General features: G+C 23.3%; 3 protein-coding genes across 3 annotated transcripts in view; 2 read left to right on the top strand and 1 right to left on the bottom strand. All coding sequences in view use genetic code 6, as the record gives it.

Annotated features, from left to right (window-relative positions):
• Positions 1-12,442, top strand: part of TTHERM_00360330 (kinase domain protein) — a gene marked incomplete at its 3' end in the record, with an annotated part of 17,098 nt that extends 4,656 nt beyond the window's left edge. Inside the window, exons 12-38 of the mRNA XM_001007342.4 lie at positions 272-361; positions 638-727; positions 1,000-1,089; positions 1,358-1,447; positions 1,715-1,804; positions 2,080-2,169; positions 2,445-2,534; positions 2,810-2,899; positions 3,175-3,264; positions 3,537-3,626; positions 3,902-3,991; positions 4,271-4,360; positions 4,636-4,725; positions 5,001-5,090; positions 5,361-5,450; positions 5,725-5,814; positions 6,093-6,182; positions 6,462-6,551; positions 6,829-6,918; positions 7,191-7,280; positions 7,548-7,637; positions 7,913-8,002; positions 8,286-8,375; positions 8,651-8,740; positions 11,562-11,651; positions 11,922-12,011; positions 12,277-12,442. Of these exons, the coding sequence (XP_001007342.4) occupies positions 272-361; positions 638-727; positions 1,000-1,089; positions 1,358-1,447; positions 1,715-1,804; positions 2,080-2,169; positions 2,445-2,534; positions 2,810-2,899; positions 3,175-3,264; positions 3,537-3,626; positions 3,902-3,991; positions 4,271-4,360; positions 4,636-4,725; positions 5,001-5,090; positions 5,361-5,450; positions 5,725-5,814; positions 6,093-6,182; positions 6,462-6,551; positions 6,829-6,918; positions 7,191-7,280; positions 7,548-7,637; positions 7,913-8,002; positions 8,286-8,375; positions 8,651-8,740; positions 11,562-11,651; positions 11,922-12,011; positions 12,277-12,442 (2,506 nt within the window). The remainder of the gene's footprint in view (positions 1-271; positions 362-637; positions 728-999; positions 1,090-1,357; positions 1,448-1,714; positions 1,805-2,079; positions 2,170-2,444; positions 2,535-2,809; positions 2,900-3,174; positions 3,265-3,536; positions 3,627-3,901; positions 3,992-4,270; positions 4,361-4,635; positions 4,726-5,000; positions 5,091-5,360; positions 5,451-5,724; positions 5,815-6,092; positions 6,183-6,461; positions 6,552-6,828; positions 6,919-7,190; positions 7,281-7,547; positions 7,638-7,912; positions 8,003-8,285; positions 8,376-8,650; positions 8,741-11,561; positions 11,652-11,921; positions 12,012-12,276) is intronic.
• Positions 12,443-15,298: 2,856 nt separating this feature from the next.
• Positions 15,299-17,962, bottom strand: TTHERM_00360240 (hypothetical protein; the record flags this gene model as incomplete). Its single annotated transcript, XM_001007333.1, has 1 exon — positions 15,299-17,962. One exon carries the CDS (start codon positions 17,960-17,962, stop codon positions 15,299-15,301), a length of 2,664 nt encoding a protein of 887 aa, XP_001007333.1.
• A 1,141-nt stretch (positions 17,963-19,103) lies between these two features.
• TTHERM_000359212 (hypothetical protein) overlaps positions 19,104-19,333 on the top strand; it is a gene marked incomplete at both ends in the record, with an annotated part of 686 nt that continues 456 nt past the window's right edge. Inside the window, 2 exons of the mRNA XM_012795453.1 lie at positions 19,104-19,171; positions 19,242-19,333. The exon at positions 19,242-19,333 is cut by the window's right edge and continues 118 nt beyond it. Coding sequence (XP_012650907.1) covers positions 19,104-19,171; positions 19,242-19,333 — 160 coding nt within the window. The remainder of the gene's footprint in view (positions 19,172-19,241) is intronic.

Here is a 19,333-nt window from a genome sequence, read left to right as displayed (position 1 = left end):
TCAAATTAAATATTGGTTAAAATAAAAGTTGTAAGAAAAAGGTATATTTGAAACTTAAAATAAAAATTATCTCATTTATAATAGAGTGTTTGTCATTTACTAACTTGCTTATTTACTTATTTACTTACTAACCAAATAAAATATAACGAATTTCTTTACCTACTTACTCATCACAACACAACTAAAATACTAACGAAAGCCATCGTTTTTTTACCATCCTTTCTCCTCCATATTTATTTATTTAATTCGTTATTTATTCTTATATTTAAAGTTCGAATAAAATTAGTGATGAAGGTGCAAAAGATTTAGGCACAGGAATAGCATAGTGCAAGAATATCACAACTTTGACGCTTAACTTACAGTAAAAATTTAATTTATTGATTGATAAACTAATAATAGAGAATGGAATATTTTAAGCTTTTGACATATTTATTAGCTAATTAAGCCAGCTTGCTTGTCATTTACTAACTTGTTTAATTACTTATTTACTTACTTAACCAAATAAAATATAACGAATTTCTTTACTTACTTACTCATCACAACACAACTAAAATACTAACGAAAGCCATCGTTTTTTTACCATCCTTTCTCCTCCATATTTATTTATTTAATTCGTTATTTATTCTTATATTTAAAGTTCGAATAATATTGGTGCATATGGTGCAAAAGATTTAGGCACAGGAATAGCCTAGTGCAAGAATATCACAACTTTGACGCTTGAATTATTGTAAAAATTTAATTTATTGATTGATAAACTAATAAAAAATAGAATATTTTAAGCTTTTGACATAGTTATTAGCTAATTAAGCCAGCTTGCTTGTCATTTACTAACTTACTTATTTATTTATTTACTTACTAACCAAATAAAATATAACGAATGTTTTTACTTACTTACTCATCACAACACAATTAAAATACTAACGAAAGCCATCGTTTTTTTACCATCCTTTCTCCTCCATATTTATTTATTTAATTCGTTATTTATTCTTATATTTAAAGTTCGAATAATATTGGTGCATATGGTGCAAAAGATTTAGGCACAGGAATAGCCTAGTGCAAGAATATCATAACTTTGACGCTTAATTTACAGTAAAAATTTAATTTATTGATTGATAAACTAATAATAGAGAATGGAATATTTTAAGCTTTTGACATATTTATTAGCTAATTAAGCCAGATTGCTTGTCATTTACTAACTTACTATATTTACTTACTAACCAAATAAAATATAACGAATTTCTTTACTTACTTACTCATCACAACACAACTAAAATACTAACGAAAGCCATCGTTTTTTTACCATCCTTTCTCCTTCATATTTATTTATTTAATTCGTTATTTATTCTTATATTTAAAGTTCGAATAATATTGGTGCATATGGTGCAAAAGATTTAGGCACAGGAATAGCCTAGTGCAAGAATATCATAACTTTGACGCTTAACTTACAGTAAAAATTTAATTTATTGATTGATAAACTAATAATAGAGAATGGAATATTTTAAGCTTTTGACATATTTATTAGCTAATTAAGCCAGTTTGCTTGTCATTTACTAACTTTCTTATTTACTTACTAACCAAATAAAATATAACGAATTTCTTTACTTACTTACTCATCACAACACAACTAAAATACTAACGAAAGCCATCGTTTTTTTACCATCCTTTCTCCTCCATATTTATTTATTTAATTCGTTATTTATTCTTATATTTAAAGTTCGAATAATATTGGTGCATATGGTGCAAAAGATTTAGGCACAGGAATAGCCTAGTGCAAGAATATCACTACTTTGACGCTTAACTTAGGGTAAAAATTTAATTTATTGATTGATAAACTAATAATAGAGAATGGAATATTTTAAGCTTTTGACATATTTGTTAGCTAATTAATCCAGTTTGCTTGTCATTTACTAACTTGCTTATTTACTTATTTATTAACTAACCAAATAAAATATAACGAATTTGTTTACTTACTTACTCATCACAACACTACTAAAATACTAACGAAAGCCATTGTTTTTTTACCATCCTTTCTCCTCCATATTTATTTATTTAATTCGTTATTTATTCTTATATTTAAAGTTCGAATAATATTGGTGCATATGGTGCAAAAGATTTAGGCACAGGAATAGCCTAGTGCAAAAATATCACAATTTTGACGCTTAACTTACAGTAAAAATTTAATTTATTGATTGATAAACTAATAATAGAGAATGGAATATTTTAAGCTTTTGACATATTTATTAGCTAATTAAGCCAGCTTGTTTGTCATTTACTAACTTGCTTAATTACTTTTTTACTTACTAACTAAATAAAATATAACTAATTTCTTTACTTACTTACTCATCACAACACAACTAAAATACTAACGAAAGCCATTGTTTTTTTACCATCCTTTCTCCTCCATATTTATTTATTTAATTCGTTATTTATTCTTATATTTAAAGTTCGAATAATATTGGTGCATATGGTGCAAAAGATTTAGGCACAGGAATAGCCTAGTGCAAAAATATCACAATTTTGACGCTTAACTTACAGTAAAAATTTAATTTATTGATTGATAAACTAATAATAGAGAATGGAATATTTTAAGCTTTTGACATATTTATTAGCTAATTAAGCCAGCTTGTTTGTCATTTACTAACTTGCTTAATTACTTTTTTACTTACTAACTAAATAAAATATAACTAATTTCTTTACTTACTTACTCATCACAACACAACTAAAATACTAACGAAAGCCATTGTTTTTTTACCATCCTTTCTCCTCCATATTTATTTATTTAATTCGTTATTTATTCTTATATTTAAAGTTCGAATAATATTGATGCATATGGTGCAAAAGATTTAGGCACTGGAATAGCCTAGTGCAAGAATATCACAACTTTGACGCTTAACTTACAGTAAAAATTTAATTTATTGATTTATAAACTAATAATAGAGAATGGAATATTTTAAGCTTTTGACATATTTATTAGCTAATTAAGCCAGCTTGCTTGTCATTTACTAACTTGTTTAATTACTTATTTACTTATTAACCAAATAAAATATAACGAATTTTTTTACTTACTTACTCATCACAACACAACTAAAATACTAACGAAAGCCATTGTTTTTTTACCATCCTTTCTCCTCCATATTTATTTATTTAATTCGTTATTTATTCTTATATTTAAAGTTCGAATAATATTGGTGCATATGGTGCAAAAGATTTAGGCACAGGAATAGCCTAGTGCAAGAATATCACAACTTTGACGCTTAACTTACAGTAAAAAATTAATTTATTGATTGGTAAACTAATAAAAAATAGAAAATTTTAAGCTTTTGACATAGTTATTAGCTAATTAAGTCAGCTTGCTTGTCATTTACTAACTTGCTTATTTACTTATTTACTTAATAACCAAATAAAATATAACGAATTTCTTTACTTACTTACTCATCACAACACAACTAAAATACTAACAAAAGCCATCGTTTTTTTACCATCCTTTCTCCTCCATATTTATTTATTTAATTCATTATTTATTCTTATATTTAAAGTTCGAATAATATTGGTGCATTTGGTGCAATAAATTTAGGCACAGGAATAGCCTAATGCAATAATATCACAACTTTGACGCTTAACTTACAGTAAAAATTTAATTTATTGATTGATAAACTAATAATAGAAAATGGAATATTTTAAGCTTTTGACATAGTTATTTGCTAATTAATCCAGCTTGCTTGTCATTTACTAACTTGCTTATTTACTTATTTACTTACTAACCAAATAAAATATAACGAATTTCTTTACTTACTTACTCATCACAACACAACTAAAATACTAATGAAAGCCATCGTTTTTTTACCATCCTTTCTCCTCCATATTTATTTATTTAATTCGTTATTTATTCTTATATTTAAAGTTCGAATAAAATTAGTGATGAAGGTGCAAAAGATTTAGGCACAGGAATAGACTAGTGCAAGAATATCACAACTTTGACGCTTAACTTACAGTAATAATTTAATTTATTGATTGATAAACTAATAATAGAGAATGGAATATTTTAAGCTTTTGACATATTTATTAGCTAATTAAGCCAGCTTGCTTGTCATTTACGAACTTGTTTATTTACTTATTTACTTACTAATCAAATAAAATATAACGAATTTCTTTACTTACTTACTCATCACAACACAACTAAAATACTAACGAAAGCCATCTTTTTTTTACCATCCTTTCTCCTCCATATTTATTTATTTATTTTATTCGTTATTTATTCTTATATTGAAAGTTCGAATAATATTGGTGCATATGGTGCAAAACAGTTAGGCACAAGAATAGCCTAGTGCAAGAAAATCACAACTTTGACGCTTAAATTACGGTAAAAATTTAATTTATTGATTTATAAACTAATAATAGAGAATGGAATATCTTAAGCTTTTGTCATATTTATTAGCTAATTAAGCCAGTTTGCTTGTCATTTACTAACTTGCTTAATTACTTATTTACTTATTAACCAAATAAAATATAACGAATTTCTTTACTTACTTTCTAATCACAACACAACTAAAATACTAACGAAAGCCATTAATTTTTTACCATCCTTTCTCCTCCATATTTATTTATTTAATACATTATTTATTCATATATTTAAAGTTCGAATAAAATTGGTGATGAGGGTACAAAATATTTAGGCACAGGAATAGCCTAGTGCAAGAATATCACAACTTTGACGCTTGAATTATTGTAAAAATTTAATTTATTGATTGATAAACTAAAAATAGAGAATGGAATATTTTAAGCTTTTGACATAGTTATTAGCTAATTAAGCCAGCTTGCTTGTCATTTACTAACTTGCTTATTTACTTATTTATTAACTAACCAAATAAAATATAACGAATTTCTTTACTTACTTACTCATCATAACACAACTAAAATACTAACGAAAGCCATCGTTTTTTTACCATCCTTTCTCCTCCATATTTATTTATTTATTTCGTTATTTATTCTTATATTTAAAGTTGGAATAAAATTGGTGATGAGGGTGCAAAACATTTAGGCACAGGAATAGACTAGTGCAAGAATATAACAACTTTGACGCTTAACTTACAGTAAAAATTTAATTTATTGATTTATAAACTAATAATAGAGAATGGAATATTTTAAGCTTTTGACATAGTTATTAGCTAATTAAGTCAGTTTGCTTGTCATTTAATAACTTGCTTATTTACTTATTTACTTACTAACCAAATAAAATATAATGAATTTCTTTACTTACTTACTCATCACAACACAACTAAAATAATAACAAAAACCATCGTTACCATCCTTTATCCTCAATATTTATTTATTTAATTCGTTATTTATTCATATATTTAAAGTTCGAATAAAATTAGTGATGAGGGTGCAAAATATTTAGGCACAGGAATAGCCTAGTGCAATAAAATCACAACTTTGACGCTTAACTTACAGTAAAAATTTAATTTATTGATTGATAAACTAATAATAGAGAATGGAATATTTTAAGCTTTTGACATATTTATTAGCTAATTAAGCCAGCTTGCTTGTCATTTACTAACTTGCTTATTTACTTATCTACTTACTAACCAAATAAAATATAACGAATTTCTTTACTTACTTATTCATCACAACACAATTAAAATACTAACGAAAACCATGGTTTTTTACCATCCTTTCTCCTTCATATTTATTTATTTAATTCGTTATTTATTCTTATATTTAAAGATAGAATTAAATTGGTGCATATGGTGCAAAAGATTTAGTCACAGGAATAGCCTAGTGCAAGAATATCACAACTTTGACGCTTGAATTATTGTAAAAATTTAATTTATTGATTGATAAACTAATATAGAGAATGGAATATTTTAAGCTTTTGACATATTTATTAGCTAATTAAGCCAGCTTGTTTGTCATTTACGAACTTGCTTATTTACTTATTTACTTACTAACCAAATAAAATATAACGAATTTCTTTACTTACTTACTCATCACAACACAACTAAAATACTAACGAAAGCCATCGTTTTTTTACCATCCTTTCTCCTCCATATTTATTTATTTATTTATTTCGTTATTTATTCTTATATTTAAAGAGAGAATAAAATTGGTGATGAGGGTGCAAAAGTTTTAGGCACAGCAATAGCATAGTACAAGAATATCACAACTTTGACACTTAACTTACAGTAAAAATTTAATTTATTGATTGATAAACCAATAATAGAGAATGTAATATTTTAAGCTTATGACATAGTTATTAGCTAATTAAGCCAGTTTGCTTGTCATTTACTAACTTGATTATTTACTTATTTACTTACTAACCAAATAAAATATAACGAATTTTTTTACTTAGTTACTTACTAATCACAACACAACTAAAATACTAACTAAAGTCATTGATTTTTTACCATCCTTTCTACTCCATATTTATTTATTTAATTCGTTATTTATTCTTATATTTAAAGTTCGAATAATATTGGTGAATATGGTGCAATAAATTTAGGCACAGGAATAGCCTAGTGCAAGAATATCATAACTTTGACGCTTAACTTACAGTAAAAATTTAATTTAATGATTGATAAACAAATAATAGAGAATGGAATATTTTAAGCTTTTGACATAGTTATTTGCTAATTAAGCCAGCTGGCTTGTCATTTGCTAACTTGCTTAATTACTTATTAACTTACTAACCAAATAAAATATAACGAATTTCTTTACTTACTTACTCATCACAACACAAATAAAATACTAACGAATGCCATCGTTTTTTTACCATCCTTTCTCCTCCATATTTATTTATTTAATTCGTTATTTATTTTTTTATTTTTAAAGAGAGAATAAAATTGGTGATGAGGGTGCAAAAGATTTAGGCACAGGAATAGGATAGTGCAAGAATATCACAACTTTGACGCTTGAATTATTGTAAAAATTTAATTTATTGATTGATTAACTAATAAAAAATAGAATATTTTAAGCTTTTGACATAGTTATTAGCTAATTTACCCAGCTTGCTTGTCATTTACTAATTTGCTTATTTACTTATTTACAAACTAACCAAATAAAATATAACGAATTTCTTTACTTACTTAATCATCACAACACAACTAAAATACTAACGAAAGCCATCGTTTTTTTACCATCCTTTCTCCTCCATATTTATTTATTTAATTCGTTATTTATTCTTATATTTAAAGAGAGAATAAAATTGGTGATGAGGGTGCAAAAGTATTAGGCACAGGAATAGGCTATTGCATGAATATCACAACTTTGATGCTTAACTTACAGTAAAAATTTAATTTATTGATTGATAAACTAATAATAGAGAATGGAATATTTTAAGCTTTTGACATATTTATTAGCTAATTAAGTAAGCTTGCTTGTCATTTACTAACTTGCTTATTTACTTATTAACCAAATAAAATATAACGAATTTCTTTACTTTCTTACTCATCACAATACAACAAAAATACTAACGAAAGCCATCGTTTTTTTACTATCCTTTCACATCCATATTTATTTAATTAATTAGTTATTTATTCTTATATTTCAAGTTCGAATAATATTGGTGCATATGGTGCAATATATTTAGGCACAGGAATAGCCTAGTGCAGGAATATCACAACTTTGAGGCTTAACTTACAGTAAAAATTTAATTTATTGATTGATAAACTAATAATATAGAATGGAATATTTTAAGCTTTTGACATATTTATTAGCTAATTAAGCCAGCTTGCTTGTCATTTAAGAACTTGCTTATTTACTTATTTACTTACTAACTAAATAAAATATAACGAATTTCTTTACTTACTTACTCATCACAACACAACTAAAATACTAATGAAAGCCATCGTTTTTTTACCATACTTTCTCCTCCATATTTATTTATTTAATTCGTTATTTATTCTTATATTTAAAGAGAGAATAAAATTGGTGATGAGGGTGCAAAAGTTTTAGGCAGAGCAATAGCATAGTACAAGAATATCATAACTTTGACGCTTAACTTAAAGTAAAAATTTAATTTATTGATTGATAAACTAATAATAGAGAATGGAATATTTTAAGCTTTTAACATATTTATTAGCTAATTAAGCCAGCTTGCTTATCATTTACTAACTTGCTTATTTACTTATTTACTTACTAACCAAATAAAATATAACGAATTTGTTTACTTACTTACTCATCACAACACAACTAAAATACTAACGAAAGCCATCGTTTTTTTACCATCCTTTCTTCTCTATATTTATTTATTAATTTATTTAATTCGTTATTTATTCTTATATTTAAAGTTCGAATAATATTGGTGCATATGGTACAAAAGATTTAGGCACAGGAATAGCCTAGTGCAAGAATATCACAACTTTGACGCTTAATTTAGGGTATAAATTTAATTTATTGATTGATAAACTAATAATAGAGAATGGAATATCTTAAGCTTTTGACATATTTATTAGCTAATTAAGCCAGCTGGCTTGTCATTTACTAACTTGCTTAATTACTTATTTACTAACTAACCAAATAAAATATAACGAATTTATTTTTTTATTTACTCATCACAAAACAACTAAAATACTAACGAAAGTCATCGTTTTTTTACCATCGTTTCTCCTCCATATTTATTTATTTAATTCGTTATTAATTCTTATATTTAAAGTTTGAATAATATTGGTGATGAGGGTGGAAAAGATTTAGGAACAGGAATAGCCCATTGCAGGAATATCACAACTTTGACGCTTAACTTAGGGTAAAAATTTAATTTATTGATTGATAAACTAATAATAGAGAATGGAATATTTTAAGCTTTTGACATATTTATTAACTAATTAATCCAGCTTGCTTGTCATTTACTAACTTGCTTATTTGCTTATTTACTTACTTACCAAATAAAATATAACTAATTTCTTTACTTACTTACTCATCACAACACAACTAATATACTAACGAAAGCCATCGTTTTTTTACCATCCTTTCTCCTCCATATTTATTTATTTAATTCGTTATTTATTCTTATATTTAAAGTTTGAATAATATTGGTGATGAGGGTGGAAAAGATTTAGGAACAGGAATAGCCCATTGCAGGAATATCACAACTTTGACGCTTAACTTAGGGTAAAAATTTAATTTATTGATTGATAAATTAATAATAGAGAATGGAATATTTTAAGCTTTTGACATATTTATTAGCTAATTAATCCAGTTTGCTTGTCATTTACTAACTTGCTTATTTACTTACTAACCAAATAAAATATAACGAATTTCTTTACTTACTTACTCATCACAACACAACTAAAATACTAACAAAAGCCATCGTTTTTTTACCATCCTTTCTCCTCCATATTTATTTATTTAATTCGTTATTAATTCTTATATTTAAAGAGAGAATAAAATTGGAGATGCGGGTGCAATAGATTTAGGCACAAGAATAGCCTATTGCAGCAATATCACAACTTTGAAGCTTGAATTATAGTAAAAATTTAATTTATTGATTGATAAACTAATAATAGAGAATGGAATATTTTAAGCTTTTGACATATTTAATAGCTAATTAAGCCAGCTTGCTTGTAATATACGAACTAGCTTATTTACTTATTTACTTACTAACCAAATAAAATATAACGAATTTGTTTACTTACTTACTCATCACAACACAACTAAAATACTAACTAAAACCATCGTTTTTTACCATCCTTTCTCCTCCATATTTATTTATTTAATTCGTTATTTATTCTTATATTTAAAGATAGAATAAAATTGGTGATAAGGGAGCAAAAGTTTTAGGCACAGGAATAGCCTATTGCAGCAATATCACAACTTTGACGCTTAACTTACAGTAAAAATTTAATTTATTGATTCATAAACTAATAATAGAGAATGGAATATTTTAAGCTTTTGACATATTTATTAGCTAATTAAGCCAGCGTGCTTGTCATTTACTAACTTGCTTATTTACATATTTACTTACTAACCAAATAAAATATAACAAATTTCTTTACTTACTTACTCATCACAACACAACTAAAATACTAACGAAAGCCATCGTTTTTTTACCATCCTTTTTCCTCCATATTTATTTATTTAATTCGTTATTTATTCTTATATTTAAAGTTCGAATATTATTGGTGATGAGGGTGCAAAAGTTTTAGGCACAGGAATAGGCTATTGCATGAATATCACAACTTTGACGCTTAACTTACAGTAAAAATTTAATTTATTGATTGATAAACTAATAATAGATTATGGAATATTTTAAGCTTTTGACATATTTATTAGCTAATTAATCCAGCTTGCTTGTCATTTACTAACTTGCTTATTTACTTATTTATTAACTAACCAAATAAAATATAACGAATTTCTTTACTTACTTACTCATCACAACACAACTAAAATACTAACGAAAGCCATCGTTTTTTTACAATCCTTTCTCCTCCATATTTATTTATTTAATTCGTTATTTATTCTTATATTTAAAGTTCGAATATAATTGGTGATGAGGGTGCAAAAATTTTAGGCATAGGAATAGCCCATTGCAGGAATATCACAACTTTGAAGCTTAACTTAGGGTAAAAATTTAATTTATTGATTGATAAACTAATAATAGAGAATGGAATATTTTAAGCTTTTGACATATTTATTAACTAATTAATCCAGCTTGCTTGTCATTTACTAACTTGCTTATTTACTTATTTACTTACTTACCAAATAAAATTTAACGAATTTCTTTACTTACTTACTCATCACAACACAACTAAAATACTAACGAAAGCCATCGTTTTTTTACCATCCTTTCTCCTCCATATTTATTTATTTAATTCGTTATTTATTCTTATATTTAAAGTTTTAATAAAATTGGTGATGAGGGTGCAAAATATTTAGGTATAGGAATATCCTATTTCATGAATATCACAACTTTGATGCTTAACTTAGAGTAAAAAGTTTATTTATTGATTGATAAACTAATAATAGAGAATGGAATATTTTAAGCTTTTGACATATTTATTAGCTAATTAAGCCAGCATGCTTGTCATTTACTAACTTGCTTATTTACTTATTTACTTACTAACCAAATAAAATATAATGAATTTCTTTACTTACTTACTCATCACAACACATCTAAAATACTAACGAAAGCCATCATTTTTTTACCATCCTTTCTCCTCCATATTTATTTATTTAATTTGTTATTTAATCTTATATTTAAAGTTCGAATAATATTGGTGCATATGGTGCAAAAGATTTAGGCACAGAAATAGCCTATTGCAGGAATATCACAACTTTGAAGCTTAACTTAGGGTAAAAATTTAATTTATTGATTGATAAACTAATAATAGAGAATGGAATATTTTAAGCTTTTGACATATTTATTAACTAATTAATCCAGCTTGCTTGTCATTTACTAACTTGCTTATTTACTTATTTATTTACTTACCAATTAAAATTTAACGAATTTCTTTACTTACTTACTCATCACAACACAACTAAAATACTAACGAAAGCCATCGTTTTTTTACCATCCTTTCTCCTCCATATTTATTTATTTAATTCGTTATTTATTCTTATATTTAAAGTTGGAATAAAATTGGTGCATATGGTGCAATATATTTAGGCACAGAAATAGCCTAATGCAAGAATATCGCAACTTTGACGCTTGAATTATTGTAAAAATTTAATTTATTGATTGATTAACTAATAAAAAATAGAATATTTTAAGCTTTTGACATAGTTATTAGCTAATTTACCCAGCTTGCTTGTCATTTACTAACTTGCTTATTTACTTATTTACTTACTAACCAAATAAAATATAACAAATTTCTTTACTTACTTACTCATCACAACACAACTAAAATACTAGACAGCCATCGTTTTTTTACCATCCTTTCTCCTCCATATTTATTTATTTAATTCGTTATTTATTCTTATATTTAAAGTTCAAATAAAATTGGTGATGAGGGTGCAAAATATTTAGGCACAGAAATAGCCTAGTGCAAGAATATCATAACATTGACGCTTAATTTACAGTAAAAATTTAATTTATTGATTGATAAACTAATAATAGAGAATGGAATATTTTAAGCTTTTGACATATTTATTAGCTAATTAAGCCAGATTGCTTGTCATTTACTAACTTGCTAATTTACTTACTAACCAAATAAAATATAACGAATTTCTTTACTTACTTACTCATAACAACACAACTAAAATACTAACTAAAGCCATCGTTTTTTTAATCCTTTCTTCTCCATATTTATTTATTTAATTCGTTATTTATTCTTATATTTAAAGTTCGAATATAATTGGTGATGAGGGTGCAAAAGATTTAGGCACAGGAATAGCCTATTGCAAGAATATCACAACTTTGACGCTTGAATTATAGTAAAAATTTAATTTATTGATTAATAAACTAATGTGCGCTTGCCACGTGAATTACCGGAATATTTTAAGCTTTTGACATATTTATTAGCTAATTAAGCCAGTTTGCTTGTCATTTACTAACTTTCTTATTTACTTACTAACCAAATAAAATATAACGAATTTCTTTACTTACTTACTCATCACAACACAACTAAAATACTAACGAAAGCCATCGTTTTTTTACCATCCTTTCTCCTCCATATTTATTTATATAATTCGTTATTTATTCTTATATTTAAAGTTCGAATAATATTGGTGCATATGGTGCAAAAGATTTAGGCACAAGTATAGCCTAGTGCAAGAATATCACAACTTTGACGCTTAAATTACGGTAAAAATTTAATTTATTGATTGATAAACTAATAATAGAGAATGGAATATCTTAAGCTTTTGACATAGTTATTAGCTTATTAAGCCAGCTTTCTTGTCATTTACTAACTTGCTTAATTACTTATTTACTTACTAACCAAATAAAATATAACGAATTTCTTTACTTACTTACTCATCACAACACAACTAAAATACTAACGAAAGCCATCATTTTTTTACCATCCTTTCTCCTTCATATTTATTTATTTAATTCGTTATTTATTCTTATATTTCAAGTTCGAATAATATTGGTGCATATGGTACAAAAGATTTAGGCACAGGAATAGCCTAGTGCAAGAATATCACAACTTTGACGCTTAACTTAGGGTAAAAATTTAATTTATTGATTGATAAACTAATAATAGAGAATGGAATATTTTAAGCTTTTGACATATTTATTAGCTAATTAAGCCAGCTTACTTGTCATTTACTAACTTGCTTATTTACTTATTTACTTACTAACCAAATAAAATATAACGAATTTCTTTACTTACTTACTCATCACAACACAACTAAAATACTAATGAAATCCATCTTTTATATAATTTTTTGTTTGGTATGCATACATTACAAATTGTACATATTTTTTTAAATTAAACAAAAAATATCAACTACAAAGTGAACAATTTGTACAACCACCCTTTTTTTTAAATGAACATTTTTACTAAGATTATTTTTAAAAATTAATTAAAAAAATAATAGAAATTATTTTACATTTTAAATTTCTATAAAAATTATTATTTTTATATATTCTAATTTAATTGCGCTTTGTGCGCTCTCTATCAAAATGCTTAATTTTAATGTGCAAAAAATTTTTGAATTAAATTCTGTTCACTTAAAAAATAATCCCTTTTTTTAGTTATTAGATTTATTTAAAACATAATCATATTTACTTATAAAAATATTATAATTTTCAATATTTTTTCAGTTATTAAAATAATTAAAAATTCTTAGTTGTAATCTTAAAACTAACAAAATATTTATTTATTTAAAATTCTTTTACTATTTGTTGAAATTATAATTTTTAATTTTAAAGATTAGGTCATGATTTGAATATTCAATTACAGAATTTCTTCGAAAAATAATTATAAGCTAAAAAAGTAAAATATAATTAGTTAAATTTATAAAAAATTGATTTATTTTAACTAATAAAATAGATAAATATAGATTGACAATCAAGTAATAGATAAATTTAGCAAACCTGATTAATAATTTATAAATTAAAAAGTTAAGCTCTCCATAAAAATAAATATGTTTCATAAAAATATTTATTTGAAAATTTTGTTTTTTATAAGTATATTGATTAATTAGATAATGTTGATTATTTATTGTTTGATTTATACCTAAAAACTTTTTTTAAATTCTAATCAGAAGTATATATATAATCTTTGAAAATATTTTATTTTTAAAAGCATTAGTTGATGTGATGAATTTATATAATTTATTAGAAATACTACTATATGGATCTAACAATATAATTATAAATATGCCTAACAAAAAAAGTATTATTTTATAAATACAAGGCAATCAGGTTATTTAATTATATTTGGATAAAATTACTGTTCTCTCTAAATAAATAAATAATGTTCGTTTAAGTTTGTAAAAGCAATAAAATAATTATCTAAATAATAGCATTAATTTTAAATTATAAGCATTTGTAATAAATAAAATACTGATTAATAAAATTCTTATTTAATATTTTTATTAACATATATTTTATATGAAATTTAATTAATATTCACACATATTTTTTACAAATTAAGATTCACTAAAATTTATTTTAAAAAATATATTTTTTTAGTAATTTATATAAATTAGCGTTATTAATTAAATTATTCTTTTTCATATATAAAAAAATAAAGCAAAAATAAATATTCATTAAATATATCTATTGAATATTTATATAACAATAGACAAGAGAACGAGTTAGAATAATTTAATTGTATATTAAGCTATAAAAACTACTTTTAAATAAGATTTTCAAAATATAAATTATATTTTTTTTTAACACTAAATAGTTGTCTTAATTTCTTTTAATTAAATATTAATTAATTAGCATCGCCTCTTCAAAATTAAAAATAAATTTTACTTTACTACTACAAAAAATTAATTTAGTATTTATTTAATAATTTTGTATGTTTTAAAACTGTTTTGTTAATTTTTTAATTTTAATTTATTTGTTTAATCGTTAATTTTCTTTATTATATTAGATTGAAAAAAATTGGTAATGATTAATGTTTATATTTTAATAATTTGAATTACTCTAAAATACTTTATAAAAATCTAAATAATCTCAACAACACTCAACTCAAAAATATTGAAATCAATAAATAACTATTTAATCTTAATAGAATATTCTCTAAATAAAATATCTTTTTTTAACAAAAATATAAAATAGATTAGCGAAATTTAAAGAGATACTATTTATTATAAATGAACTAATTCATATATATAAATCTTATATTATTCTATAAATGATATTTATTTCTATTAAATTTAAGATAATTTCTTAAGAAAAATTATATCAAAAATCTTTAAGATAATATTTTCTTTTATTTAAATATGGATAATATTCATTATCAGTAATATTTATCTTCTTTATTTAAACATTGACGATTTATTTTTGTTTATAAAAATATGAAAGTTTTGGAATTTGTTTTTTAACATCTTTACTAATTATTAGTTTAACAGTATTAATATTTGATTTGGAAAAACTCTTAATTATTTTAGATAAATCATTTTTGTCAAAAGATTCCAAATATTTAAGAATTAAATTTAGTTATATTAATGATTTAAATCCTTGCAAATCAAGTAATTATTCATATGTATATTCGTAAATATAAGTCAATTGTTGCAAATTTACGAATTCATAGGAAAGCCATACTTCCAAATTAGTTGTTTAATATGCTAAATATTTGTGTAAGTAATTTTATCCAAAAATTTCTTTGAAATATGCTAAAGTGATTGAAAATTCAAATAGTTATTATATTTGTTTGTAATTTTCGTATCTTAGTAAAATATATTATTGATCACCAATCAAGTAGTATATATTTTCATCAAATATCAAAATATTCAGTTTTTAGAAAGCAAGATAACCTTCTAATTCAAAGTTATATTCTAAAACTGTACAATTTTAATTTTTTAGCACTTCAATTTCATTTTCATTGAATTCATTTAGGTTTATTATTTTACTCAATTAATCATTTTCATTCTATTCATAAAAAACATTTACTTTGATTTATCCAAATTTTTTGTCTAGTTAGAATACTTTTAAATCATATAAGAATTTTTAAATAAACGAACTTGGTTATTTCAAAAATAATTCCTATAATTTATCCTCCTCTACACCTTTATTTTCATATTCCCACATTAATTACAAAAAAAGTTATTTTAAACATTCAGGGAAAGTGTATGAATTAATTACAAGAGAATTTATTTAAAGAGAAGGATTAATTTTACTTAATTCTAATATCTTTTTAAATGATTTAGGATAACAACTCAGGTGTTCAGTAAGAGCTATTTAAATTTTATTTAAATTTTTTTCTGAAATCTTAATTTTTGTATAGAATTCATATTATCTGATAATAATTAAATTATTAATTATTAACTAAAGTCTATTGAAAACATCTGAAATAGTTTCTAACTAAATTTCAGAAATCTTTTAGAAAAAAATCTCAATTAAATTTTAGATAGAATTTTTAAAATTTTTTACAGGCTCATTATTATGATATTTAACAAAATGCTAATGAAGCTAAAATTCATTAATTTCAGTATATTAAGTTGGAAATTGTTAAATGCTTAATCCATCAATAGTGAATGCATTTTATAGATCCTCATTAAAGTCAATTTCATTATCTTCATCTGAATCATAGCCATATTATTTACCAATGAGTATATTTTCTGGGTTTATTTTTGTAATTTAAATACCGTTTTTAAATAACAGCTAATAACTGTAATTTATAAACTTTTTTAAATCATTTAAGCTTAAATTACGATATAAAAATTTTTTTTGTTATTTTTAAAGCTATCCAATAAAAGTTTTTTCAACTAAAACGTAGATTTGTTGTGGATTTATTTAGATTTATTCAATATTTAAAAATGTTGAAGAAATCTTATTTTTAACAATAGATTCATATTAATTAGATAAACTTTGTGCTTACTCAACAGAGCAAGCTTTGTAACCTTCTAACAAAATAGTTTATTTCCCTTTATTAACATTCAAGATAAAGATACTTTCATTTGATTCTACAACTTCAAAAGTTTTGTACTTTGGGTGTTTTTAAATGATCTCAAAAATTTCCAAGCAATGAAAATTCAAAATGTTTGAAAAAGTATTCTAAATCGCATTAGAAAGATCTTTTTTGGGTATTTTCATTTTAACTAGTTTAATTATATCCTAAATTTGGTCTAAATATTTTTATTATTTTCTAGCAAACTCATTACTACTTTAGCTTTATAGTGGCAGATCTATTATTTTCTCAAAACTCATATTTTTATTCACTTATTTTTAATTTTCTTCTTCTTCAACTTAATTTAAATCTTCATCATCCTCTTCAATTTCAATTTCATTTTCACTTTCATCATAATATTAATTTTAACTTTCATTATCATCTACTTTTTAGTCATCTTATTGGTAATAATTTTGATTATTATTAATATATTAATTTTATTACTATTTAATATAAGGACTAATCAAATTAAGTTTAATTTGGATTTTATCTTAATTTATTAACATAACATAAAATTCAAGATAATCTCCATTATTTATGTAATCAAAATCACGCACTAAATTTAGATTTTCTTAGAAGTAATTGTAAATTTCCTCTTTCAAAGAATTAGTAGTTTTATGATTGAGCAGGTATTATTTCTCAAAGTTTCCTAAGGATTAATCATAATATTCCATTTCAAATACATAATAGATTTTTTCAGTGTCAAGGTAATATTAATTAATTAAATTTAAAATAATATCGTTTCTCAGGATGCTTTTCATTATTTTTTGATACTATGAGATAGCATTTGCGTTTTCTATTGCTTAAATAATAATCAAAAGTTTATATCTTAATTCTTGATTATCAAAAACTTTAGCATGTCTATAACTGAAATTAGTAGTATCTAATTTATTTTTTAATTCATCCGAGTTTATAAATTCAACAAAATCTAAATGAGTCTTTTTTGTAAATTTATACATAGCTTGATATAACTATCTCGCAATAAATTGTATTAATTTTGGAATCTTTTTTGAAACATTTTTTTAGTTTATTGATAGATAGATACTTTATTAATTAATTAATAATTTATTAATTATATGCTAATTTCACCAAACTCTTAAAGAAGATAAAATTCGTTTCGCGCTTTAGAATTCACTAAATTTTATTTGAAAAAGATATTTTCTATTATTAATTTAAATACAATAAAGATCAATATTTTCCCCGCTCCCGTTTTCCCCGCTTTTTTTTTTCAAGAAAATGCGGGGAAAATATTTTGAATGGAGGGGTACGGTGAAAATATCGATTACTGTATTTAGATTTTATTTACACTTTTCCTAATGAAAAACAAATAATACAACAAGCAAGAACAAACAAATAAATAATGAACCTGAAAATGTTTAAAAGCATTAAAAAAAATAATATCACTCATTTTAAATTAAAAATACACATAAAAAATACAACAATTTTTTTATATTTATAAGAATAGTGATTAAATGAATCTAATAATTATTTTTATTCTGGTTAACATATTTTTATATAAAATTTAATCCACATTCATTCATTCATTCATTCATTCATTCATTCACACATATGAAAAACTTGAATTATTTTCGCGCTTTAGAATTCATCAAATTTATTTTGAAAGAGATATTAATTTCCCCTATTCATTTAAAAATTAATATTATTATTCTTTATCCAAACAATAAAACATTGAATCAATCAATCAATCAATCAAGCAATAACAAATAAATAGATAAATAAATAAATAATGATTCTTAAAGTTTGTAAAACCAAAAAAAAATAATAAATATCATTCATTTTTAGTTTAAAACATACTTAAAATTTAACCATTCATTATTATATTTTTATAAGAATAGTGATTAAATAAATCTAATAGCTATTTTTATTTTAATTAACATTCTTTAAATGAAATTTAATCAGCTTTCATTCACAAACATATTCTGTATGAAATAATTATTTTCGCGCTTTAGAATTCCCCAAATTTATTTTGAAAAAGTTATTAATTTTTTACTCATTTAAAAATTAATATTTAATTATTCTTTATCCAAAAATAAAACAATTAATTAATCAATCAAGCAAGCAAGAACTAGTAAATAAATAATGATCCTTAAAGTTTGTAAAAGAAATAAAATAGTTATCTAAATAAAAATATTCATTTTAAATTATAAGTATTCATAATAAATAAATTACGTATTAATTTCATCAAATAAATCTATTCAGTATTTATCTAAATAATAGAAATGAGAACGAGTTCGAATAATTTAATTGTAAATTGAGCTATAAAATCTTCTTTAAAATTGTTGAGTTAGAGTTTAGAATTTTTTAAAACA

The sequence above is a fragment of the Tetrahymena thermophila genome (assembly GCF_000189635.1).
Source record: "Tetrahymena thermophila SB210 genomic scaffold scf_8254813, whole genome shotgun sequence".
NCBI classification, from domain to species: domain Eukaryota; phylum Ciliophora; class Oligohymenophorea; order Hymenostomatida; family Tetrahymenidae; genus Tetrahymena; species Tetrahymena thermophila.
This window is presented reverse-complemented; position numbering and strand designations above follow the sequence as displayed.